At 40.5% G+C, this 26521-nt stretch overlaps 1 protein-coding gene across 4 annotated transcripts in view; it reads left to right on the top strand.

Annotated features, from left to right (window-relative positions):
* furinb (furin (paired basic amino acid cleaving enzyme) b) overlaps nt 1–25013 on the top strand; it is a 96186-nt gene extending 71173 nt beyond the window's left edge. For 2 of the 4 annotated variants that reach the window (XM_083547543.1, XM_083547542.1), the window contains exons 10-17: nt 2622–2834; nt 8607–8707; nt 13796–13899; nt 14073–14190; nt 17854–18033; nt 18284–18408; nt 18657–18785; nt 20841–25013. In XM_083547543.1, coding sequence (XP_083403669.1) covers nt 2622–2834; nt 8607–8707; nt 13796–13899; nt 14073–14190; nt 17854–18033; nt 18284–18408; nt 18657–18785; nt 20841–21517 — 1647 coding nt within the window. In that variant the 3' untranslated portion in view covers nt 21518–25013. The remainder of the gene's footprint in view (nt 1–2621; nt 2835–8606; nt 8708–13795; nt 13900–14072; nt 14191–17853; nt 18034–18283; nt 18409–18656; nt 18786–20840) is intronic. The other 2 variants (XR_014534558.1, XR_014534559.1) reach the window with 2 other exon arrangements.
* The last annotated feature ends 1508 nt before the right edge of the window (nt 25014–26521 follow it).

Raw genomic sequence — 26521 nt, 5'->3', positions numbered from 1 at the left:
AACAAATTTGGTAAAACTACTTATGCAGCTGTAAGTGTGATTTTTGTGTTTGCATCGGAATCCCTCGTTCCTAAGGACCAATGGTAGATTGTCAACAACATACTGTATAAGTATTTCTATATTCACTTATCTCGGATTGTAGGTAAACATTTTTGCTTGGGTAGCCAACATTACCTGATAGTAATAAACATGCTGGGTTCTATGTTTAAATTGTTTTATCGGGTTACTTGTATTATAGGAAGATGCTGTAGTACATCCTTTTTGCAGAACACAGTTTGCAGTCTATTTCGCTTTGTTTTCCCTCTTTAATCAATGCATCTCAAGTTAAAATTAGTCTTGGCATCTTCACCCAGGAACTTTACCCAGGAGGCTTTTCTTAAAGCTGGCATATAGGCAGAATTCTTTGCTAATGCTATTTAATAATAAAAACAAACTGTTATACTTTCCAAATCTCTGTGTGGACATTAAATCCTTTATTTAGTTAGGTCCCTAAATATTTGGATATTAATAACTTCTTATTTTATTTGTCTACAATGGTGTAATGTATGTTGTAGTTCACATTAAATAATGAACATTATATCAGACTGTCAGCTTATTTTAAGGGTATTTACATCCAGATTAGGTAAGTGGTATATAAATTACAGAACATTGTAAACTTCTTAAGGGGCCGAGAGCAAACTCTCATGTCATTAAAGTAACATTTTAGCACTTGCTTGCAAATCCCTTGTGGTCAATGACTACCTGAAATATGGTTTTGCTCCCTGCTGATGTTCTAGCAGGTCTTTCTCTGCATCTATCTCTAGTTTCTGTTGTTCTGGGGATGTTTTGCTTTCAGTTTTGCCTTCAGCAAATAAAATGCAGCTCAGTTGGATGCAAGTCAGGTGATTGACATGGCCATTGCAGAACATTTCATTTTTGTGTTTAAAAGGTTCTTGAGTATTTATGTCATTGTCCCAATGTAGTGATTATGTGCCTCCCAAAGATATTTGGATATTTGGCTGAATCATGAACAGACAATGTAACCCAAAAACCTTTGGAATTATTTCTTCTGCTTAAGTTAGTGGTCACATTATAAAAAACACAGAGGAACGAGTTATATTGCAGTTGTACTTGTCCACACCATGATGACAAGATGACACTTTATATCGGAAGCAGTTATTTTTCCAAACTTCTTTTCCCATCATTCTAGTACCAGTTCCTCAGCTTCCAACAGGATGATGTTCGAGAATTGTACAACTTTTTACTGTATAACTTTTTTTTTTTTTTTTTTTTTATATAGATATTTCTTTGAGAAACTGTGGGCTTTCTGTGTTCGAAGCATACCATTGTTTTATATCTTGCGATCATGTGCGAATGGTATTACTTGCTTAAATAATACAAAACGTGTAGGATGAGTTAAATATGCACATTTGTTTAATTAAAGAGTTATTAATTTATTAACATTACAAAATTGAAATATTAAACTTCAGAAATCAATCCTGATTTGTAAATTTTGATGTAAGTGGAAAATTGGTAATTTTCATTTCACCTGAATTAGTTTTTATTTGCGATTTTTATTTTTATTTTTTAATGTTGATTTACTACTTACTTTTTCCTGATGCCTTTGCTTGTTCTGTTCATTTCACCTACAAATGTTTCTTTCTCAGGCAAAGACAAGTCTTTTTGTCTTTCAGTCCCCAGGGTCACACCATGGCCTTTTTCTAATTTTCTATTATTAAAAATTTTATTTAAAAAAAAATTATTCCGTGACATAAATTTGAATGACATTACAGCTGTGACTTATTTTTTTATTTTGGTGTTTGTGAAATTAATTATATGAAATGGAAGATTTACAGATAGAAGAGATATGAAAAGATATTCATGATGTTTTGCATTGCACTCTATTTGTATCTTGTACATAATCACAGGAGGTGTGTGTGTGTGTGTGTGTGTGTGTGTGTGTGTGTGTGTGTGTGTGTGTGTGTGTGTGTGTGTGTGTGTGTGTGGGCTGCAGCGCCCCAACCAAATCTATTCATAGTGAGTGACACTGAGAAAATGATCAGTGCTGCATTTAACAAGCAAATGATGTGTGATCTTTCTAAACACAGAACTGTACGAAATATTAGTTTAACTCCAGATAACGGTAGTGAAAAGTTAATGTAGATGAGTGACAGATTAGAGGGGGAAAATATGAATATGTTCTGGGGAACATTTTCCTGGAATAATATGATTCCCCTTTGAAGTACCCTCATAGCAAATCAATGCTGTGAAAAAGATATTCTGACTGATCACCTTTATGAAACCTATGATATGAAACATTTATGTTATGAGAGTGGTCTCAACCAGGATAACAGTGCATAAGGGCTCACTGAATGCTTTTATGAATATAATGTATTAAAACAATAGTTTTCCTCTAGTACAGTTAAAGTGGTGATAAGACTATTTTTGGATGTTTATATGTTAAAATATTGTTTTATTGTCACACATCTGTACATGGAGATCTGAGAATTGTGTGTAATCCATCATGACACAAAGTAAGATTTGTGTGTGTGTGTGTGTGTGTGTGTGTGTGTGTGTGTGTGTGTGTGTGTGTGTGTGTGTGTGTGTGTGTGAGTGTGTGTGTGTGTGTGTTTGTTGAATAGGGGCGAGGTGGCCTGGGCTCTATTTTTGTGTGGGCATCAGGGAATGGTGGTCGAGAGAAGGACAGCTGTAACTGTGATGGCTACACCAACAGCATCTACACACTTTCCATTAGCAGCACGACTCAGTATGGCAATGTGCCGTGGTACAGCGAGGCCTGCTCCTCCACACTCGCTACCACCTACAGCAGTGGTAACCTCAATGAGAAACAGATTGTGAGTATAGCACACACTCATGAGACATGTTTTGGCTGTAACTAAAATTTAAGCTACACTCGGCTAAAACCCAAACACTAAAACCTAAAAGTCACATTTTATTATTAGCGTTGTTAAAATGCTATTATGTAATAGTTTGAGTTTTCATATTATTACAAGAAATCTAACTAGATCTAACAGCAGTACATTTTACTGGATCAGTCATATAGGCATCAAACCTATCGTGGAATATCAATATGTAAAATCCAATTTCTAAATTAATAAATAAGTTCTTAAATGCAAAAAAAGATAAAGGAACAGCTTGTTGTTGTTGTTTTTTTTCCTTTCATTAATAGTAATGTGTAAACTATGGTTTACAAAAAATAGATAATTTTCTTGTTTGGTTAGCAATAGTGTGTAAACTATAAATACACTATTTGGCTGCAGAAAAAAGTAATACACCAGCACATTTTTCAGCCAACAAAAAAATTTAATAAATAATTTAAAGCTTCAGTTAATGTTTCATCAAACATCAGCATGGGGAACAATGTGATCGTCTTTGACAATGGCATATTTGTTGGTGCCAAGACTTTACACAAAATTGTGTAAAAAAACAAAATAGACATCCAGTGAGCATGAGTTCTGCCAGCAGATCAGAGGGCAATATCCATACTGGTTTATACTGACAGTAAAGTTACAGAAACTCATCAAACATTGAGTGGGATGGACTATAAAAGCAGAAGACCACATCGGGTTCTTTTCCTGTCAGCTATTAACAGGAATCTGAAACTAGAGTGGGCACAGGATCACCCAAACTGGACATCTGAAGATTGAAAGACTTCTTTCATCAGTATAGCATTTGTGCCTGCAGAACTCATGCTTTTTGTGGGTGAAAATCCCTCGAGATAAATTTTGTACAACCAACCATATTCAATTAAATTTTGTTTTATTTGTATAGCACTTTTAACAATCGACATTGTTTCAAAGCAGGTTTACACAGATAATGTGGTAAGAAAGAATTAATAAGATTGTTCTTTATAAGTGTAAGTGTTTCCCTAATGAGCAAGCCAGTGGTGACTGTGGCAATGAAGAACTCCTTGAGATGGCATAAGGAAGAAACCTTGAGAGGAACCAGACTCGAGAGGAAACCCATCCTCATCTGGGTAGCACAGAATGTGCATTTATTACAGATAAATGTGGTGTGCAGTGATGGTGATCAAATGCAAACCGTATTTCTGAGTCACTGTTGACATTAAGTACAGTCCAAATCCATCCTCAAAGCTCCAATTACTCCATAATTTAATGGATCCACAGACCATTGTTGCGAAACATCTCCCATCGAAGAGAACAACATCCACAGGCAGGCCGGGACGAAGCGGGCAGACCAGAGGGGAAGGGCAGGAATATTGGTCACTGGTACCTCAGAAACATATTTAACGAGAGAGAGAGAAAGAGAGAGAGAGAGAGAGAGAGAGAGAGAGAGAGAGAGAGAGAGAGAGAGAGAGAGAAGGATATGAATTATTAAGTATCCTTGTGTTGTATGAAAGTTAAGGACACTGTGCAGTTGGGGACTCCGGCAAAACTCGCTATGGCAGCATAACTAAAAGGGAGAGCCAGAAGGTAACACAGACATGAGGGATAAGAGACGACCCACCACATCACCGTCAACAAACCTGAGTGAACACGTGCGAGTGAGGCGACGACAGCATACAAATATCCCAGTTCACCGAACACTCTATATCAATGATCCCTCCAGATCTGCTCCTTTACCTAAGAAAAACCTACCGATAAAAGGCTTGACTAAATAAATATGTTTTCAGGCTCGACTTCAACACTGAGGCTGTGTCTGACTAATTGGAAGGCTGTTCCATAACTGTGGGGCTTTGTAAGTGATAAGAATCTGAGAAAAGCCCTGCCCCCTTCCGTAGTCTTCATTATTTGAGGTACCAAAAAATATCCTGCACCTTTTGATCTAAGCAGTCATGGGGGATCATAATGGTACTGTACAGAAGTTCACTCAGATACTGCGGCATGAGACCGTCAAGTACTTTATACGTCAATAGTAGTATTTTAACATACCACAGTCATAAGTCACTCTAGCACAAAGATCACATTTTTACTATTTATGATGTCTGATTTGAACTTTTACTAACACTATTGAGCCACTTGAATGTATGATTTACGGAAAAATGTTTTACTGGTGTTCTTATTAAAGTGGCTGGTGTGTGTTTATTATTTTTATAATATATGATTAATTCATATTTATTTGAATGTTTTTGTATTATAAAATACCTGCCAAAACCAGCCCCACACATGTATTCATAGATCAAGTATAAATTGACCTTCAAAATAATTTTTTTGTTTAATAGCATTCACACAACAGGCAAACTTAATCTCATACATATAAATGAGTACAGGCAGCGTTCATTCTTGTAAACAGTGCTTTTGAGGCCATGTCTCAACATCATTGTGTCCACTGTATTCACTCAGACACACAGGTTATTATTCTATTAAGAATGTGTGTTTGTTTACAGGTAAATTACCATACACTTGAAGAATTTAGTCATGGAGTCTTTAGCCTTTCATTTGTCTATATATACACAATGTATAGGCCCACACATGCATTCATACAAACACACACCTACATGCTCGTTGATGCCAGTTCTCGAAGCAGATCTCGGTGTCTGAAAAAGGAACAGATGCTGGCGTTCTTGCATAGTTACAATGAGTATTTTATTGTTTTACACACTGAGGATAGGTAACAGCTGCTACATGTTGTGTTGAAAAAGAGGTGAGAGAAATGATTTCAATGTCTGCATTCCTGCATGCTCTCGCAAGCCGTAGAGTAAAATATCTCATGGCCTTAGGGGATTAGACTTCCACAAGTCAGGTGCCCAGAAACATGTTTAGCATTGTACTAGAAACATTGCAGGCAGGACATGTTTGCTTTACATGTTTAAAAAAATTCACTAGAGAAAATTGAGAAAAGAGTAGTGAATCATAGGCAGTGCACAGGGTTGGGAAAAGATACAGTATATCAAAATGTGTTTTAAAATAAAATACCAAATACCTTAACTTTAAATGTGTATACAAATAAACTACAAAATACAGCAGCTACACCACGTATCAGCATAAACTACTGTATCTTTGTATTTTTAAAATGCTAAAAAATACTTTTAAATGAGAGCAGGAATTTTTTTCAAATGGTCTATTTGATCGATGCCTTCATCATTACACTGACTCCGTTGATTAAGTAAACAATTGATAGCAACAGCTTTTCTCTGGCCGAATTATGCACCAAATTTGACATATGCAAACAGTTAACAGATTAAATATTCACATTTATTTCCCTGTGATCTCCCAGATGAAGTTTAGTTTTAAATTAACCATCAGTTTAATGTTTAACAGTTTGCAAATGACTCAAAATTGTATCCTATTTTAGTTACTTGGTGTTTGGTCACTTTACATCAACAACACTGACTTAATGACTTTGCATCATAGCAACTAGTTTCTAACTAATTATGCATTTGATCGTCTTACCTTCACCACCTTCTTCCATATGAATACATTTTCTGTTCTGATCTCAACAAATCTGGGCAAACTTCTAAGTAGGCACCAATCAGAGGCTGCATTTTTCTGATGTCATCATGTAGACTTCTTAAAAAGTTTTTTAGGGTGTTTTATAAATACTGAACACTAATATAATATAAAGCCAATTTCATCAACCTTATCAAATACAAATGATAAAATCCTATATTATATTTGAAATACATATGTGTATCATAAATACTGCCCATCCCTGGCAGTGTATAACTGTGTGGAATCATGCTAGTGATAACGAATGAAGCCACAATCTGCACACAAGGTCTGTGTGTAATACCAGAGCATATATGACGTGTATATATTTGGTAAGATGTTTTTTTTCTTTCCAGAAGTGACTGGTGTCATCAGTCACACCACGCTTACTTATAACTAATTTAGACACAGCCTTTAAAGTTAATTAAATCCTTTAAGCCTAAGCTGAACGCACATTACATTTGTGGATCGGCTTTACACTTTCAACAATGTAGTCTGATAAGCCTTTTAAACCTTTCATGCTACTTGTTGAGGTGCTCACCATATTCTTCTGCTTCAGGGACAATCGCCTAATTCTCTATGATTTGCCAGTAATTATATGTGCCAGTGAGAATGATTGTGGATTCTGGAGATGAGCATTTCTTGTTTTTATTCTCGCTCTCTCTCTACTTCTTTTTCGCCTCATTTGTCCTCAGCACAGGAGAAGCAGTCGTCCGCAAACAGCTCATTTGAAATTGTCGAGTGTGTCCCTATGTGCACGCTTTTGACACTGATAGCATTTCGCTCTTCCCCTTGGCCCTTCCATTTTGTTAAGGTGTCAGGGGTAATCCAGATCCTGGCTGATGGGTTTGGAGGGGATGGAGTTTTATAAACACTATTTATTTAGTGCTGTTTGGGAGTGTGCTTGAGTGTTTGTCCATTTGTGTGTGAGTGCTAATGTGTGGCTATGAATATTTGCAAAGAGTAAGTACCACACTCATTAATTTGGATCACTTATCTGCCTTTTTATAATGTATGCTTATTATGTAAGTGCATTTATATCATTATTAACTATCGATCCGCATTTTGCTATGCTCAATTTGTCTGCTTTGTCAATGGAAGGGAAGGAAACCACCCATTGGACCATTTGCAGTGCAGAAGTGAAGTGGCATTGTACTAGTGTGTTCATTTGTGGTACTGGACCATGTTAGAGTATGTTACAGTATATTAGGTGTAAGCAGTTTTGATAGGATTGATACACAGAAATATATGAAAAAGGATGAGACACACAGTTTAGGCATATCAGTGTCAGAACCACACATGTTTTTCCTAGTACTCTGTCCTTGCTGTTCTGAGATTGTCATTCACACATTTAATATCAGTGGTGCTTAAATTACTACTATTATTCCAGGCAAGTTTTAGTGATTACTGAGCATTACTTGATTTCATGACATGTAAGGGCAATATCTAATTTATCTAGCAACATTATAAACATGTCACCGTGGAGAAATGAATGTTTTATATCACAAGGTTGTACTGATAACAATAAGAAGACAATAATATAAGTGATGTGGAGCAAAACTCCTCCTTCAAAAGGCATTTTGTTTATTAAAAAAAAAAAAAAAAAGGATGATGGAATAATTAATCTCATTCTAAATTCTTATACCTTTAAGTGTGTTTTATGTGCTGTTGCACTTAATTCTACAAAAGCTCAGAATAATTTGTCTTAATGATATAAGCTGACAGCAAATAATCTAAAATATATGACAAGAATGAACTGATATTGTTTTTATCTTTGAAAGACAGAGCCTGATCTGAGTCAGTTTATAGCCACTGTTGATAGATGTGTTTAATAAACTGCCAATTTAGTGTGTGTGTGTGTGTGGCTCAATTACTGTATGGAATCCTGAAGGTAGTGTTGCCTGAGGCTGGACCCTGTTCTGTCCCAAAGTGTTGAAGAATGCCAGGATAGCCCAAAGTCTCAGAGGCACAAATTAAACTCATGCCCAGTCAGCCATGATGATGATGATGCCATCTTATTAATCTTCGGGACAGCCGGAAGTCCCAGCAGGAGTGAGTGTATGAGGGACAGAGGTTGCTCCGGACATCAGCTTTGTCAAATGTGTCAACGAGCCAAGTGCCTGCGGCTGTTCCTCTATCATTTTTCATTTCTGTACATTTTCAGTGACTTTCATAATGTCTAATTTCTCACTGCATTGTGTGTGTGTGTGTGTGTAGGTGACAACCGATCTGAGGAAGAAGTGCACAGACTCACATACTGGCACGTCTGCATCGGCCCCTCTGGCTGCAGGCATTATTGCTCTCGCCCTGGAAGCTAAGTGAGTCAAGAAACCTGCCAACACAGACAATCACACCCACACACCAACTTAGGCGACACACATATTGGCAGAGAAATGTCCCGTACTGTAGTTACAACAAACGTTCTGCCTCCTGTGTCCAACTCTGCACTAGTCTGCATAAAGTCACCTGCTTCAGTTTTAAATGCTCATTTAGAAGTGCACAGTTTAGCTGAGTATTGTGGCTGTCACGTTTCAAAGGCACCGCCTTTAACAATAAAACTGTTTTGATGAAGCATTTTGCAAAATTCAGAACCTGAACTTTACCAAGCATCATTAGAAGTGAATTTGGCAGCATTTGTTATAAAGTGAATTATAAATCAAACATTTTGGTCAGGTTTACTGTTATCATGTTTGGTGACAGAAGGGCACTCCATACAAAGACACCTGATACATGTTTAAATATTAAGGGCTATCATACGTTGACATGCATGAACTTTAAAGTATTTACAGTGCCTTGCAAAAGTATGGACCCCCCTTAGCGTTTTTCCTATTTTGTTGTCTTACAACCTGGAATTAAAATGGATTTTTTGGGGGGTTTGTATCATTTGATTCACACAACATGCCTACCACTTTGAAGATGCAAAATATTTTTTATTGTGAAACAAACAAGAAATAAGACAAAAAAACAGAAAACTTGAGCGTGCATAACTATTCACCCCCCCGAAGTCAATACTTTGTAGAGCCACCTTTTGCAGCAATTACAGCTGCAAGTCTCTTGGGGTATGTATCTATAAGCTTGGCACATCTAGCCACTGGGATTTTTGCCCATTCTTCATGGCAAAACTGCTCCAGCTCCTTCAAGTTGGATGGGTTCCGCTGGTGTACAGCAATCTTTAAGTCATACCACAGATTCTCAATTGGATTGAGGTCTGGGCTTTGACTAGGCCATTCCAAGACATTTAAATGTTTCCCCTTAAACCACTCGAGTGTTGATTTAGCAGTATGCTTAGGGTCGTTGTCCTGCTGGAAGGTGAACCTCCGTCCCAGTCTCCAATTTTTGGAAGACTGAAACAGGTTTCCCTCAAGAATTTCCCTGTATCAGGGCCAGCCATCATTCCTTCAATTCTGACCAGTTTCCCAGTCCCTGCTGATGAAAAACATCCCCACAGCATGATGCTGCCACCACCATGCTTCACTGAGAGGTGTTGGGTTTGCGCCAGACATAGCGTTTTCCTTGATGAGCAAAAAGCTCAATTTTAGTCTCATCTGACCAGAGTACCTTCTTTCATATGTTTGGGGAGTCTCCCACATGCCTTTTGGCGAACACCCATCGTTTTTGCTTATTTTTTTCTTCTTCAATGGCTTTTTTCTGGCCACTCTTCCGTAAAGCCCAGCTCTGTGGAGTGTACGGCTTAAAGTGGTCCTATGGACAGATACTCCAATCTCCGCTGTGGAGCTTTGCAACTCCTTCAGGTTTATCTTTGGTCTCTTTTTTGCCTTTCTGATTAATGCCCTCCTTGCCTGGTCCGTGAGTTTTGGTGGGCGGCCCTCTCTTGCCAGGTTTGTTGTGGTGCCATATTCTTTCCATTTTTTAATAATGGCTTTAATGGTGCTCCGTGGGATGTTCAAAGTTTTGGATATTTTTTTATAACCCAACTCTGATCTGTACTTCTCCACAACTTTGTCCCTGACCTGTTTGGCGAGCTCCTTGGTCTTCATTGTGCCGCTTGCTTGGTGGTGCCCCTTGCTTAGTGGTGTTGCAGACTCTGGGGCCTTTCAGAACAGGTGTGTGTGTGTGTGTGTGTGTGTGTGTGTGTGTGTGTATATATATATACAGTGAGGAAAATAAATATTTGAACACCCTGCTATTTTGCAAGTTCTCCCACTTAGAAATCATGGAGGGGTCTGAAATTGTCATCGTAGGTGCATGTCCACTGTGAGAGACATCAACTAAAAAAAAAAAATCCAGAAATCACAATGTATGATTTTTAACTATTTATTTGTATGATACAGCTGCAAATAAGTATTTGAACACCTGAGAAAGTCAATGTTAATATTTGGTACAGTAGCCTTTGTTTGCAATTACAGAGGTCAAACGTTTCACCAGGTTTGCACACACTGCAGGAGTGATTTTGGCCCAATCCTCCACACAGATCTTCTCTAGATCAGTCAGGTTTCTGGCCTGTCACTGAGAAACACGGAGTTTGAGTTTCCTCCAAAAATTCTCTATTGAGTTTAGGTCTGGAGACTGGCTAGGCCACACCAGAACCTTGATATGCTTCTTACAGAGCCACTCCTTGGTTATCCTGGCTGTGTGCTTCGGGTCATTGTCATGTTGGAAGACCCAGCCTCGACCCATCTTAATGCTCTAACTGAGGGAAGGAGGTTGTTCCCCAAAATCTCGCAATACATGGCCCCGGTCATCCTCTCCTTAATACAGTGCAGTCGCCCTGTCCCATGTGCAGAAAAACACACCCAAAGCATGATGCTACCACCCCCATGCTTCACCGTAGGGATGGTGTTCTTGGGATGGTACTCATCATTCTTCTTCCTTCAAACACGTTTAGTGGAATTATGACCCAAAAGTTCTATTTTGGTCTCATCTGACCACATGACTTTCTCCCATGACTCCTCTGGATCATCCAAATGGTCATTGGCAAACTTAAGACGTGCCAGGACATGTGCTGGTTTAAGCAGAGGAACCTTCCGTGCCATGCATGATTTCAAACTATGACGTCTTAGTGTATTACCAACAGTAACCTTGGAAACGGTGGTCCCAGCTCTTTTCAGGTCATTGACCAGCTCCTCCCGTGCAGTTCTGGGCTGATTTCTCACCTTCCTCAGGATCATTGAGACCCCACGAGGTGAGATCTTGCATGGAGCCCTAGTCCGAGGGAGATTGACAGTCATGTTTAGCTTCTTCCATTTTCTAATGATTGCTTCAACAGTGGACCTTTTTTCACCAAGCTGCTTGGCAATTTCCCCGTAGCCCTTTCCAGCCTTGTGGAGGTGTACAATTTTGTCTCTAGTGTCTTTGGACAGCTCTTTGGTCTTGGCCATGTTATTATTTGGATTCTTACTGATTGTATTGGGTAGACAGGTGTCTTTATACAGCTAACAACCTCAAACAGGTGCATCTAATTTAGGATAATAAATGTAGTGGAGGTGGACATTTTAAAGGCAGACTAACAGGTCTTTGAGGGTCAGTATTCTAGCTGATAGACAGGTGTTCAAATACTTATTTGCAGCTGTATCATACAAATAAATAGTTTAAAAATCATATATTGTGATTTCTGGATTTTTTTTTTTAGATTATGTCTCTCACAGTGGACATTCACCTACGATGACAATTTCAGACCCCTTCATGATTTCTAAGTGGAAGAACTTGCAAAATAGCAGGGTGTTCAAATACTTATTTTCCTCACTGTATATATATATATATATATATATATATATATATATATATATATATATATATATATATATATATATATATGAGATCATGTGACACTTAGATTGCACACAGGTGGACTTTATTTAAGTAATTTTGTGACTTCTGAGGGTAATTGTTTGCACTAGATCTTATTTAGAGGCTTAATAGCAAAGGGGTGAATACATATGCACGCACCACTTTTCCGTTATTTATTTTTTAGAATTTTTTGAAACAAGTTATTTTTTTCATTTCACTTCACCAATTTGGACTATTTTGTGTATGTCCATTACATGAAATCCAAAGAAAAATCTATTTTAATTCCAAGTTGTAAGGCAACAAAATAGGAAAAACGCCAAGGGGGGTCAATACTTTTGCAAGGCACTGTAGTGTCAAAGGTTTTACAGTTGATTGCTTAATTCGTGCTCCATGAACATGATTTTCATTCAAATATAAATAACGAACTTATTTTGAATGCACATTCAATATCTGCAATTAGCTTTTCAAATCTGACGTGTCTTCTGTAAAATGTGACTGAGAGGAGCACAGAAGAACAGAGTTTTTACACTTGTTTTAGTTGTTTAAGGAGTTTCAGTGGCATCCTCACTACAGCTAGTCCTTAATTACAAGTCCTAACAAAGTCATGCAATAGTCTTACCTTACACAAGGAAGAGAGCCAAAAAGACCCATGAAATATTATCAGTCAGCAAATTGTTCCCCAGTGAAGATGTGGGTTTGTTTACAGAAGCACAGTATCATTTAAGATCACTAAAATGTATTTTCGATTTGGACAGGGTGAAATGATGTGTTATGTGGGAAGCCAAAATTGGGCTTTTCAGTTTCAGTCCTTGCCATTTGGGGCACTAAACCCCTCAGATTCATGCTTTGATTATATTTGCCCCAGGTGCCTTGCGCCCCCCCCCCCCCTCTCTCTCTCTCCTTATGTCACTTTTTCTCCCTATTAATCTATGGGTGGGTGTTTATGATGTTGTTTAGTTGAAGGTGACTTCAGAGCCTGTTCTGTGGAGAGGTTAGGGCTGTTTATTTTCTCTGAGAGTCTCCAGTGTGCCGCATTTCCCAGTCATCTCTAGGTCAACCTTTGCACTGTACTAATTATAAATGACATATACGGTAAATTCAATTGCAAGGTCATTTATCAAGGCAGTTAATAAGTGACACAAATTGATTAATTTGACCTTTGTTTGAGATTTGTGAGTACCACAGCATGTGTCATTCCAGTTTTCATATTAAAGTATTAGAATAAAGACATTTCCATTATTTTTTGGACCGCTCAGCGTATCTTGTTTGTGGAAAATTCTTAATCAACATTTAAAGTTAGTAGCACTGCTGGATGTTTATGTGCTTCTGTGTGGGCTGCTGATGCTCACACTGCCATGTGTTGTGCCATCAGTGCAACAGCTATTCAAATTAACAAATGCATGCAATGAGCCAAGTACTGAAATCTTCAGATAAGTATACAGTAGGGTCCAAGTGACAATATTTTGTTCACCATTACAGTGAATTTGAAATAAAGCATTCAATATGTGATGGATGTGCTTTATCAAAATATATTGGAGCTTTTTTTTATGCTTACTGAAGTATTTAGCATAACTACAATTTGTAAATTAGTGCATTATTCTGCTAAGTCTTATAATTTTCTTCCCTTTCTCCTCCCTTCTTTCTTTGTCTTAATACAGTATGAATTTGACCTGGAGGGACATGCAACACCTGGTGATCAGAGCAGCACATCCCGCCCACCTCATCACAAATGATTGGAGGACCAATGGCGTGGGCCGCTTAGGTAATAAACAGATGTCATCCAGTTGGGAACTGGAAGCAGCTGCATGGTTCAAATTAACTTAGCTGACTTAATCTCTCTCTCTCTCTCTCTCTCTCTCTCTCTCTCTCTCTCTCTCTCTCTCTCTCTCTCTCTCGCTCTCACTCGCTCTCGCTCTCTTGCTTGTTTTCTGGCAGTGAGCCATTCATATGGCTATGGTCTGCTGGATGCAAGTGCCATGGTGGCATTGGCCCAGAACTGGACCAGTGTGGGGCCGCAGCACAAGTGTGTTATTGACATGCTCTCTGAACCCAGGTAAAAAAAAAAAAAAAAAAAAAAAAAAAAAAAAAAAAAAAAAGTCAAAGAAACACACAAACAATGTGAGCTGCCCAAGGAACTTAGATCCCTCTGCCTGTGATTCCAGCAATGTAGAAAATTCAAACTTTTTGAATCATGTCTCCAAAATTGTCCACAACAGATGACTACTGCATACTAATTACAGCTGACAGATAGATGGGCATTTTATGATGATGATGATGATGATGATAATAATAATAATAATAATAATTATAATGGATGATGTTGTTTAGTCTGTTTCTAATTAATTACTGCCTGACATTGTCTAGACTTTATTCTAATGTCAGTTAAAAACGTTAGCTCTTTACACTATTACAATTGCTGCTTTAGGTGGGAAGAATGCTAAACAGCTCTTGTCAGATTGTGATTTCTGTGCTTTGAATTGTGCCCTTCTGTTTTTAATAAGTTTTTATTGCTAACAATAATTTTATCATCATCATCATCATCATCATCATCATCTTCTCCCGCTTTCCGAAGCCGGGTCGCGGGGTCTAAGCAGAGATGTCCAGACTTCCCTCTCCCTAGACACTTCTTCCAGCTCTTCCGGGGGGACACCGAGGCGTTCCCAGGCCAGCCGGGAGACATAGTCTCTCCAGCGTGTCCTAGGTCTTCCCTGGGGTCTCCTCCCAGTGGGACGCGCCCGGAACACCTTCCCAGGAAGTCGTCCAGGAGGCATCCGGAACAGATGCCCGAGCCACCTCAGCTGACCCCTCTCGATGTGGAGGAGCAGCGGCTCTACTCTGAGCTCCTCCCAAGTGACCGAGCTTCTCACCCTATCTCTAAGGGATCGCCCAGCCACCCTGCGGTGAAAGCTCATTTCGGCCGCCTGTATCCGGGATCTTGTCCTTTCGGTCATGACCCAGAGCTCATGACCATAGGTGAGAGTAGGAACGTAGATTGACCGGTAAATCGAGAGTTTCGCCTTGGGGCTCAGCTCTTTCTTCACCACGACAGACCGGTACATCGACCGCATTGCTGCAGAAGCTGCACTGATCCGTCTGTCAATCTCCCGTTCCACCCTTCCCTTACTCGTGAACAAACCCCCAAGATACTTAAACTCCTCCACTTGCGGCAGGAACTCTCCACCAACCTGAAGTGGGCAAGCCACCCTTTTCCGACTGAGGAGCATGGCCTCGGATTTGGAGGTGCTGATTCTCATCCCAGCCGCTTCACACTCGGCTGCAAACCGTCCCAGTGCGTGCTGAAGGTCCTGGTCTGATGAAGCCAACACGACAACATCATCTGCAAAGAGCAGAGACGAAATCGTGTTGTCACCAAACCGGACACCCTCCAGCCCCTGGCTGCGCCTAGAAATTCTGTCCATAAAAATTATGAACAGAACCGGTGACAAAGGGCAGCCCTGCCGGAGTCCAACATGCACCGGGAACAAGTCTGACTTACTGCCGGTGAGCACCCTCCACAGGCCGCCGCGAGGGACACAGTCGAATGCCTTTTCCAAATCCACAAAACACATGTGGACTGGTTGGGTAAACTCCCATGAACCCTCCAGCACCCTGTAGAGGGTATAGAGCTGGTCCAGTGTTCCACGGCCTGGACAAAAACCACACTGTTCCTCCTGAATCCGAGGTTCTACTATCGGCTGTATTCTCCTCTCCAGTACCCTGGCATAGACTTTCCCAGGTAGGTTGAGAAGTGTGATCCCCCTATAGTTGGAACACACCCTCCGGTCCCCCTTCTTAAAAAGAGGGACCACCACCCCGGTCTGCCATTCCAGAGGCACTGTCCCTGACCGCCACGCGATGCTGCAGAGGCGTGTCAGCCAAGACAGCCCCACAACATCCAGAGACTTGAGGTACTCAGGGCGGATCTCATCCACCCCCGGTGCCACCTCGGTGACTTCAGCTTGGGTGATGGACGAGTCCACCTCTGAGCCCTCAGCCTCTGCTTCCTCAATGGAAGACGTGACGGCGGGATTGAGGAGATCCTCGAAGTATTCCTTCCACCGTCCAACGACATCCCCAGTTGAGGTCAACAGCTCCCCACCTCCACTGTAAACAGCATTGGTAGGGCACTGCTTCCCTCTCCTAAGGCGCCGGACGGTTTGCCAGAATCTCTTCGAGGCCAGCCGATAGTCCTTCTCCATGGCCTCACCGAACTCCTCCCAGGCCCGAGTTTTTGCCTCCACAACCACCCGGGCTGCAGTTTGCTTGGCCTGCCGGTACCCGTCAGCTGCCTCAGGAGTCCCACAAGCTAACCAGGCCGATAGGACTCCTTCTTCAGCTTGACGGCATCCCTTACTTCCGGTTTCCACCACCGGGTTCGGGGATTGCCGCCTCGACAGGCACCGGAGACCTTTCGGCCACAGCTCCGAGCGGCCGCTTCGACAATGGAGGTGGAGAACATGGTCCACTCGGACTCAATATCTCCGGCCTCCCTCGGGATCCGGTCAAAGCTCCGCCGGAGGTGGGAGTTGAAGATCTCTCTGACAGGAGACTCGGCCAAACGTTCCCAGCAGACCCTCACAGTACGCTTGGGTCTGCCGAGTCTGTCCAGCTTTCTCCCCCGCCATCGGATCCAACTCACCACCAGGTGGTGATCAGGGTGCCATGTGCACTGATGGACACCCTTATGCTTGAACATGGTGTTCGTTATGGACAAACTGTAACTAGCACAGAAGTCCAATAACTGAACACCGCTCGGGTTCAGATCAGGGGGGCCGTTCCTCCCAATCACGCCCCTCCAGGTGTCACTGTCGCTGCCCACGTGGGCATTGAAGTCTCCCAGTAGAACGACGGAGTCCCCAGTCGGAGCACTGTCCAGCACCCCTCCCAGAGACCCCAAGAAGGCCGGGTATTCTACACTACCGTTTGGCCCGTAGGCACACACGACAGTGAGAGACCTATCCCTGACCCGTAGGCGCAGGGAAACGACACTCTCATTCACCGGGGTAAACTCCAACACATGGCGGCTGAGCTGGGGGGCTATAAGCAAACCCACACCAGCCTGCCGCCTTTCACCATGGGCAACTCCAGAGTGGTGAAGAGTCCATCCTCTCTCGAGGAGTGTGGTTCCAGAGCCCAAGCCGTGCGTAGAGGTGATCCCGACTATCTCTAGTCGGAACCTCTCAACCTCACGCACAATCTCAGGCTCCTTCCTGGCCAGCGAGGTGACATTCCACGTCCCTAGAGCTAGCTTCTGTGTCCAGGGATCGGGTTGTCGAGGCCCCCACCTTCGACTGCTGCCCAATCCTCTCAGCACAATAATTTTAATAGGTTTTAATTGCTGAGATTAATAACATATTGCTACCTTACATTTAGCTAAATTGAACTATAAAATTTTTTATTTATACCATACTGCAAATGTTTTGCATGAAGCAATGATTTTTCTTTCTCTCGCTCTCTCTCTCTCTCTCTCTCTCTCTCTCTCTCTCTTTTTGGAATCGAGTCAGTTCAAGGCTTTAGTGTCTGACCAATCTATTCAACTATGCAATTTTTATGAGTCATATCTGTGTGGCATTGCAGCTAAAAGAAGATGGGCAGCATTGAATTCCATTAAAACTAAGCAATCATTTCCCTTTAAGCGGTTGTTTTTTAAATATACCAATGCCATGTCGTGTAGAATGTTCTGACTCATGCTGATGTCATGCTGCTGTGTTTGTAGGGATGTGAAGAACCATCTGGTGTTCAGTAAGAGTGTGGATGCTTGTTTAGGACAGCCTGATTTGGTGAGCTCACTGGAGCATGTGCAGGCCAGACTCACACTATCCTATACACACAGAGGGAACCTGGCCATTCACCTATTCAGTCCCCTGGGGACCCGCTCCACACTGCTGGCTCCTAGGTAAACACAATCTCTTCAAATTAAACAAGGCTACATACATTTCATCGGCTTAGGCATTTCATCAAGTAGTGGTTGATCACTCTTGCTTGATTGCTCTCAATGGGCAGAATAGTTGTTTTCGGATGCACAAGTGTAATAAATGTTAAATCACATAAGTACATAATTGTTTGCATACTGGTGTGTGTGTGTGTGTGTGTGTGTGTGTGTGTGTGTGTGTGTGTGTGTGTGTGTGTGTGTGTGTGTATCTCAGACCCCAGGATAACTCACCAGAGGGTTTTAGTGACTGGGCTTTCATGACCACACATGCATGGGATGAGGACCCACAAGGAGAGTGGACACTAGAAATCGAGAATGTGGCTGGGCTTAATGATTATGGTAAAATTTTGAATTCCAAATAACTATTATTTTAAAGATTGAAAAGTCATGTCAGAAATAATGACTTTTTAAGTGATGGCTCACGGTTAAAAATGTTGGCCAGATTTCATCATTTCAGAAGAGACCTCTTTTGTCATCCTTTCCTGTCATTTGAAGAAAATCGTTTCTTTTATTTCTATCATTAAAAAAAAATAATAAAACCCATGCACACTGTTAATAATTATCTCTCTCATTTTTTACATACTCAGGTGTTCTTTCACAGTTCACACTAATCCTATATGGAACAGGCCCCAGTGCTGTGGACTTGTCTGCTTCAGATTTCAGTCGGCCTTCCAACAACAGCTGTAAAACATTTGATGCCCAGCAGATCTGCATTGGTACGAGCACACACAAAATGGTCCGAAATTAGATATTATTAAATGCACTGCAGCATCCAGAAATTGAAAGAAATGGAACAACCATAGACAATATCCTGGCTCACTGACGCATACGACAGAGAATTTTATGTGAATATTCATAGTACCAAAGGAATTGCAGTTATTCCAATTATCACTGTAAACTAAACTAAAATATTCTTATTATGTTCTTTAAACATTCTTATATCAGATCATTCAGATTAGGTTCCCTTAAAAAAAAAAAAAACTAATTTAGGACAAGAAAGAAGAAACTGACAAATTACATTTCAAACCACAGGCTAATGACTTCCTTTTAATTTATGCATTATCTCCAGTTCAAAGCAGCAAAATTGCAATGAGACATTTTGGTGTATATCTTCTCACATTCCTAAGATGTTGAGGTTTTCGTTGGGAGTGACGAGGATGGACAGGATTAGAAATTAGTTTATTAGAGGGACAGTGCATGTGGATTGTTTTGGAGACAAGGTAAAGGATGGTGAGATTAAGATGGTTTGGACATTTGCAGAGGAGGGACATGGGGTATATCGGTAGGAGAATGCTGAGGATGGAGCCACCAGGAAGAAGGAAAAGAGGAGGACCATGGAGGAGGTTTATGGATGTGGTGAGGGAAGACATGCAGGTAGTTGGGTTGAAAGAGGCAGATGTAGAGGACAGGGGGGGTATGGAAACGGATGATCCGCTGTGGCGACCCCTAATGGGAGAAGCCGAAAGAAGAAGAAGAAGAAGATCTTCTCACATTCCTGTGTACACCAGACACTCAGTCTGGAAGTATAAAGTCTGCTTTTATCAGCTCCCTGATTCTATCATTATGAATATTTATTATCAGTATCGAAAAACACTATACAGAGCAATGGCCAAAAGACACTACTCATGGGTTCCATTTTTATCAGGAGAAAAATACCCTGTGACGTGTTTTTTCTTCTCTTGTTTTGAAGTGGAGCTCTTCATAACCACCTCTTCCCAAGACAACTACTTGCAGCAATATTGATTTATCTTTAACCTGCCACGTGTAGTGCTAATGAATGTATGAATGGAGTTTGACTTTCACTATCGATATTACAATCCGTAATCAATATAACTGCACTTACAAAAAATTAGCAGCTAGATAATATTGTAGTTGTGCAATAACTGTGGTGCATTGCATACGGTATGCCTTCTGTGTGTGAGGCCGTTAAATGTGTTTTTTATTTGTCTTCACTGGTTCATTTCTGTTGAAGTGTGTTAAGTGTGTAAGTGCCTTTTTAGAGGCACATTTTACCTGTTACAAGGAGCAATGACAATTGTAATGGCTACTGTCAGCAACAAGAGTACATGTACTGTGATCTGAATCATTCAAGACGTAGTATTTCCCTGTCCTGTTCTCTGTCTCAGTGGTGAAGGTGAAATATTGGGCGAATATTATAAGTTATAAGAAATAATTAAGAGTTATGGGCCTTTTGTTCAAGGGTCTGACAGTGTTTGCAGTGGGTTTCTATCATGAATTTCGAGAGTGCACCAGTCTACTGTGACGATTATTTTTGCATTGTGTTTTACACCAGATTTTGCACTGAAACAAAACAAAAATTTGTATTAGTTTAAAAATGTATTTTTTTTTTTTTTTTTTTTTTTTGCTTCACATATTCTGTGCTTTTTGTGGGGTTTTTTTAGCAGGAAATATTAAATTACAGAACCTGACTATTATAGGCACCACTTTCCCAATACGCAATTGTAGATGTAATTTGCAGTCAATATATACATGGTTAATGATGACAGGAGTAATAGAGTTACATGCCACTTTAATGTGCCGACCCAAATGTGGAAAATTTCTAATTTCTTTCCTGTACTTTCAAATTGACTACAAATTCCTATGAGTAAATTTGGTCTTCTTTGCTCACATGCCTCATGGTCTGTAAAAACTAAAATATATATTTACCTTGTGATGTTGGACTCATTGGGCACCGTTATAATTAGGATACATGTGGACGGTGTGGTAAACATTCTTCCTTTCTCAGTGTTTCTTCTTTTTCCTGTTTGCAGAGTGCAGCACTGGGTTGTGGCTTTTTCTACAAGGCTGTGTGAAGTCCTGTCCTCCAGGTTTCACACCCGGCCTGCAGCTCCTCAACCTCTCTCTGGATAACTGGGTGGAGCAATCGTCAGTGCAGGCGTGCCTGGTCTGCCACCCTACATGTCTGACATGTTCTGGTCCTGGTGAGACAGAGTGCCTGTCCTGCCCACCCCATAGCCACCTGGTGGGCACAGCGTGTCTGCATCAAAACCAAGTCCAGCGCAAATCTCCCATCAGCCCAGCGCTCCACAGTGAGGGTGTAGAACAGGCAGAAGCTGAGATGCCCAAAGTTGAGACATCTTCACATCTCCCTGTACTTGTGGCCGTGCTGAGCTGTGCCTTCATTCTGGCTACATTTGCAGCCATTTTTGTGCTACTGCAGCTGCACTCAGGAGCAGCCAGCACCCCCTTCTGTAGGAGGACCAAACTACAGGTGACGGACTCGAGTGGCAGAGGTGTGCGGGTCGGATTCAGCTTTGGCTTTGGCTTAGGTCGGGATTTGACTAACAGCAGGGTGTTGTATCGAGGGATTCCCACTGTGTGGGGGGATGAGGACACTGCAGGTGGGGTGAACTCGGAATCAGAAAATGAAGAACTGGACTGCCACAGTGAAAAGACAGCATTTATACAGACACAGAGTGATCTCTAATGGTCCTAATGACCCATGTCCTGCTTTTCACATGCCTCAGTCTTCCTTTCACAGGGTGAGTGAGCTGAATCAACCACTACTTCTCTCTCCGTTTCTCCCACCTTGTGCATTGTAGTCAGGCGTAGACAGGAGTTAAGAAACATGTCTGCTTCACTTCATGCCTTGCTATGTTCCAGACTCTTCCAAGAGAGCACACACGGAAGCAGACGGTTGTCTATGTCTGTTCAGAAGTGAGATACCGAGCCAGAATCATTGTTGCGGTTGGATTTAATCTCCGATGACTCCCAGCAGGAGAACCTGACTCCACACGTCTGGAAGTTCCTTATATTTTGAATTTATTTGGAATTCTCTGTGGTGGTTTGATTGGTGAGATTTGAAGTGCGAATTAAGATCGCTGTGTGTGTGCGCAAGTATGAATGCTAATGTTTAATTTAAAGCTGATAAGGGCTGAATTTACTCCAGTTGACCTTTTATTGTCAAGGGTCCAGACTGGATTTATGCACAAGCTTTCATTGGTTAGTGGCCACTGCATAAAGCCCATACATGTAGTATCATCATAAATGCATTATATGCCAAAACATGCTAATTAGTCTCTGTTACTCTCTTTGTGTACGTTTGTTACGTTCCTATATTTGTGATGGTTATTGCTTAGAGATTTTAAGAAAATGGCAGAATATTCCAGAAGATTGCTTTGATCCATTTGAAAACAGTGGAGATAGATGTGACATTTAAGAATAATTGACTATTGAGTCTGACTAAGCCCTTAAGCAATCCACAAGAAACTCAACCTAAAGGGAGAGGCTGATGTTGTTTTATTACTGTCCATACACTAGCCTGTCTGCTGAAAGCCTTCAGTTTGCCAAATGGAAGTGTGCTGATCATTCCAATTCAGCATCCGTGTGACTGTTACAGGTACACTTCAATTTATAATGAGGCTTGTCTCCCCAGGTTTAAGATTGGATAATCCTGTGAAAATTATTACCAGTGTAAAACCTATGTAGTTTTATCCTAAAATTATTTAATTTGGGCTTCAGAACCAAACAAAAATAAATTGTACTGAAATATATAAACCTAATTATCAGAAGCACTGCATATACAGCGGGTAAAATAAGTATTGAACACCACTATTTTTCTCAGTAAATATATTTTGTGCTATTGATGGTACATTTTTACCAGATGTTAATAACCCATGCAATCCACACATGCAAAGAAATCAAACCATAGATATTTATTAATGAAGTTGTGTAATAATGTGAAAGGACACAGGGAAAAAGTATTGAACACGATTACTAAAATTTATTAAATACTTCGTACAAAAGCCTAGTTGCATGCATTGCTCAGGTGAGATTTTGGCCCATTTTTCCACACAAACATTCTTCAAATCTTAAAGGTTCTGTGGGCCTCTTCAATGAACTCTGATCTTTAGGTCTTTCCATAGATTTTTAATTGGATTCAAGTCAGGTGATTGGCTGGGCCATTGTAGCAGCTCTGTTTTTTTTCTCTGAAACCAATTGAGAGTTTCCTTGGCTGTGAGTTTGGGATTATTGTCTTGCTTAAATGTCCACCCTCATTTCATCCTCATCATCCTGGTAGATAGCAGCAGATTTCGTTTATAAAGAATGTCTCAGTAAATCTTTCCATCCATCCTTCCTTCAATTATATGAAGTTTGCCAGTACCGTATGCTGAAAAACAGCCCCTCACAATGATGTTTCCACCAGACTATATCTGATCATACTATATTCTCCCAGTAATTCACAGGCTTGTACAAATGTTGTGCAGCGAACTTTAAACAAGCTTCAACATGCTTTTTCTTCAGAAATGGAGTCTTGTGTGGTGTGTGCGCACACAGATCATGGCGGTCGTGTGCCTAACTTATTGTTTTCTTTAAAACAATTGTACCTGCTAATTTCAGGTCTTTCTAAAGTCTTCTGATAATTCTTTTCACTCTTCTGTCAGAAATCTTGCTAGGAGCATCTGGTCATGGCCGGTTTATAGTGAAATGATGTTCTTTCCATTTCTGGATTATGGCCCCAACAGTGCTCACTAGAACATTTCAAAAGTTTAGAAATCCTTCTGGAACCAATCCCATTAGTATGTTTTGCAACAATAAGGTTGTGAAGGTTTTGAGAGTGCGCTTTTACTAATCATAAAATCTTCTTGTGTGACACCTTGGTATTAGGACACCTTTATACAGGCCATCAGTTGGGACTGAACCAACTGATATTAATTTGCACTGACGAGGGGCAGGATTGCTTTTTAATTACTGATTGCTTTTTGATTACTGATTGATTTCATCGGGTGTCTTCGTTTTTCATGCCTTTTTTCACCTCCCTTTCTTCATGTGTTCAATGCTTTTCCCCTGGGTCATTTCACATTATTACACATAACTTCAATTATGGACATCTATGGTTGATTTCTTTGCATGTGTGGATTGCATGGGTTGTTACCAACATCTGGTACAAATGTAACGTCAATAGCACCTTAAGAAATATATTTACTGAGAAAAAAGGTGTTCAATACTTATTTTACCCGCTGCAGAGAAACACCATGCGAATACAGAGGCATTGCTCAGTTTTCACATGATTTGACAAATATTTTTACATACATCCACTGACTGAGAAGTTTCAGCTTTGATTAATTTAATGTATCCAGTGGTTGCTTTAATATAGTTACAATGTTAACCTCCTTAAAGTGAATAAATTCACCTTGTAGATCAAAGCTGGCCAGTTCCAGTCCTGTGGTCCAGCACAGTTACCTGCTCATAGGCACCTCATTTATATGCAGCAGTTAATTGCTCTGTTTATTAGAAATGTGAGAGCAGGGAGACCAAAGACTGTGCTGGATTCCAGATAGTGCTACAGCACTGCAAGTCTAGAGCAGCATTTTACAACCCAATCCCTGGCAGTTTTGTTCTAATTAACTAGAATCAACTCCTGGGATAACTGTTGCACTGGGCATTATTTGGGGTAAGTAGGTTAGTTAACATCAACACAGTGCAGGCCAAAGGGCCCCAAAACTGGATTTAAGAAACTTTGATCTAGATCAATCAGAAGCAAGAGGCTTGTTCTGGATAAATTGGCTTGGAACAGCTGGGAGTTGAAATAACCTTGTATAATGAGTTTTCACTTTTCTCATGTGGTGGGCAGAGTAATTTTCTTTGCCCAAAGGAAGATTCATTGATTCTGAGATTTGATGCACTAAAAGCCGTCAGAAGCAGTGTGGTAAGAGGCTCAAGAGAGTGTTTGGCATTTGTTTCAAAGAAGATCAATGTAAGCTTAGTGATTGGCTCTCTCTGTGTCACAAGCTTTGAATTTCGTTATAGCGTAGTAGCAGTAAACTCTGCGAACCCCCAACGTAGAAATGCCGCTCATGTACAGCACTAATGATTCCTCCGTTCCAGAAATAATAGGTTTGACAAGCAAAAGGCTTCATCCTTAAATCATCTGTTTATAATTGAAAAGATGTTGTTATCTTATTAAATCAACTTTAATGACATTCACTCTGGGTTTGAGATTCTTTTTTTTTTTTTTTTTTACAAATCTAATGCTTGTGTTTATTCAAAGGTTTAGCTCAATAACAGTTCTTCAGAATATTTTTTCTATACACTCACCAAGCACTTTAATACAAATACATGTGCACCTGCTCATCCATCCAATTATCCAATCATCTGGCAGAAGCGTGATGCAGAAAATCATGCAGACACGAGCCAGCAGCATTCGGTAATGTTCAACACGAGATCTTAGTGATTTTGATCGTGGCATGATTAAGATCAGACTGGGTTAGTTTGAGTATTTCTAGAATTGCTGATTTTCACACAGAGTTTATATCCAATGGTTCAATAAAACAAAAAGGGCATAAGCAGCAGTTCTGATGGTAGTAATGGCTTGTTAATGAGAGAGGTCATCAACAATGTATATCGTTTTTATAAGTTTCATTTCCACTTTGTGTGCTTTTAACGATAAAGTCGGGGCTTTCATAATAATGTATTTACCAGAGTGATAAAGCTCAGTACAGTAAAACAGGAAATGACTGTGAAAAGGCTGCATATTTATACAAGGAAATATAAACATGTAGATAAGGGCTAATCCTCGTGTAAAAGTGATCACACCGCTTTACACTGTTCACTGTGTGCTGAATGCATTGGAAGAGGACTAATAGATTTATGAGTGGCGAAGCTCAGATTTATTGGTGACTGATTAGAGAACTTCCATGCTCCCTAAAGCATAGCAAAATATAGTTTATGGAAGTAGTCCATGGAAAATGATTTCCATAATTAACTCCGCTGGGGGAGAGAGGTCCAACTCTAATTCACGCCTAGAGTGAACGCATGCCTGGCATTATAACTAGGATACACCACTTTTGGGGCATGGAGGGGCAGATTCCCTTGTGATAGATGTTCACAATTCATCATTAACGTCTGTTAAAAATACATGCATCTGTTCCTCTGCCCAGTTCTTTCCTCCTGAGTCGGAAGCACTGGCTGATTGTTAAAGGTTTCACTACCTCCAAAGCCGAGGCTGCCAGTTTATCATGTCATATCTTACTAAATACACCTGATTATTTCTGCCAGATGTTGCCCCTGGCCTCAAATTTAATCTCGTTGGTCTTATAGAGAGAGGTGTGCAAACACTGCTGTGAAACCTCAAAAATCTGAGCTGTGTGTAGCTCAGTAGTCCAGTCGCATGCTGCCTAAATGTGTCATTTGATCGAAAGATGAGAAATCTGGAGCCAAATAAAGCACACAAGAAATAGGCCAGTCAAGCAAATGCAGCCTACGGAGCATGTTCTCAGAAACAGAAATAGTTTGGCATAAATACTGTACATTAAAAATCTTAAAAGGTTCCATGTTATTTCTAAGAAACATGTCTACAGCCTACTGTACCTTCCCTGTCAGCCTGCAACCTTCAGAAGTGTTGTTTGTAAGTCTGTTACATGAGGAGTGAAGAAAATCAATATTGTTTTCCAGACAGGCCAAACTGAAGCACAGGGCTTTTTTTCTAATG

Source organism: Silurus aristotelis (assembly GCF_946808225.1).
Source record: "Silurus aristotelis genome assembly, chromosome: 7".
Classification (NCBI taxonomy): Eukaryota; Metazoa; Chordata; class Actinopteri; order Siluriformes; family Siluridae; genus Silurus; species Silurus aristotelis.
This window is presented reverse-complemented; position numbering and strand designations above follow the sequence as displayed.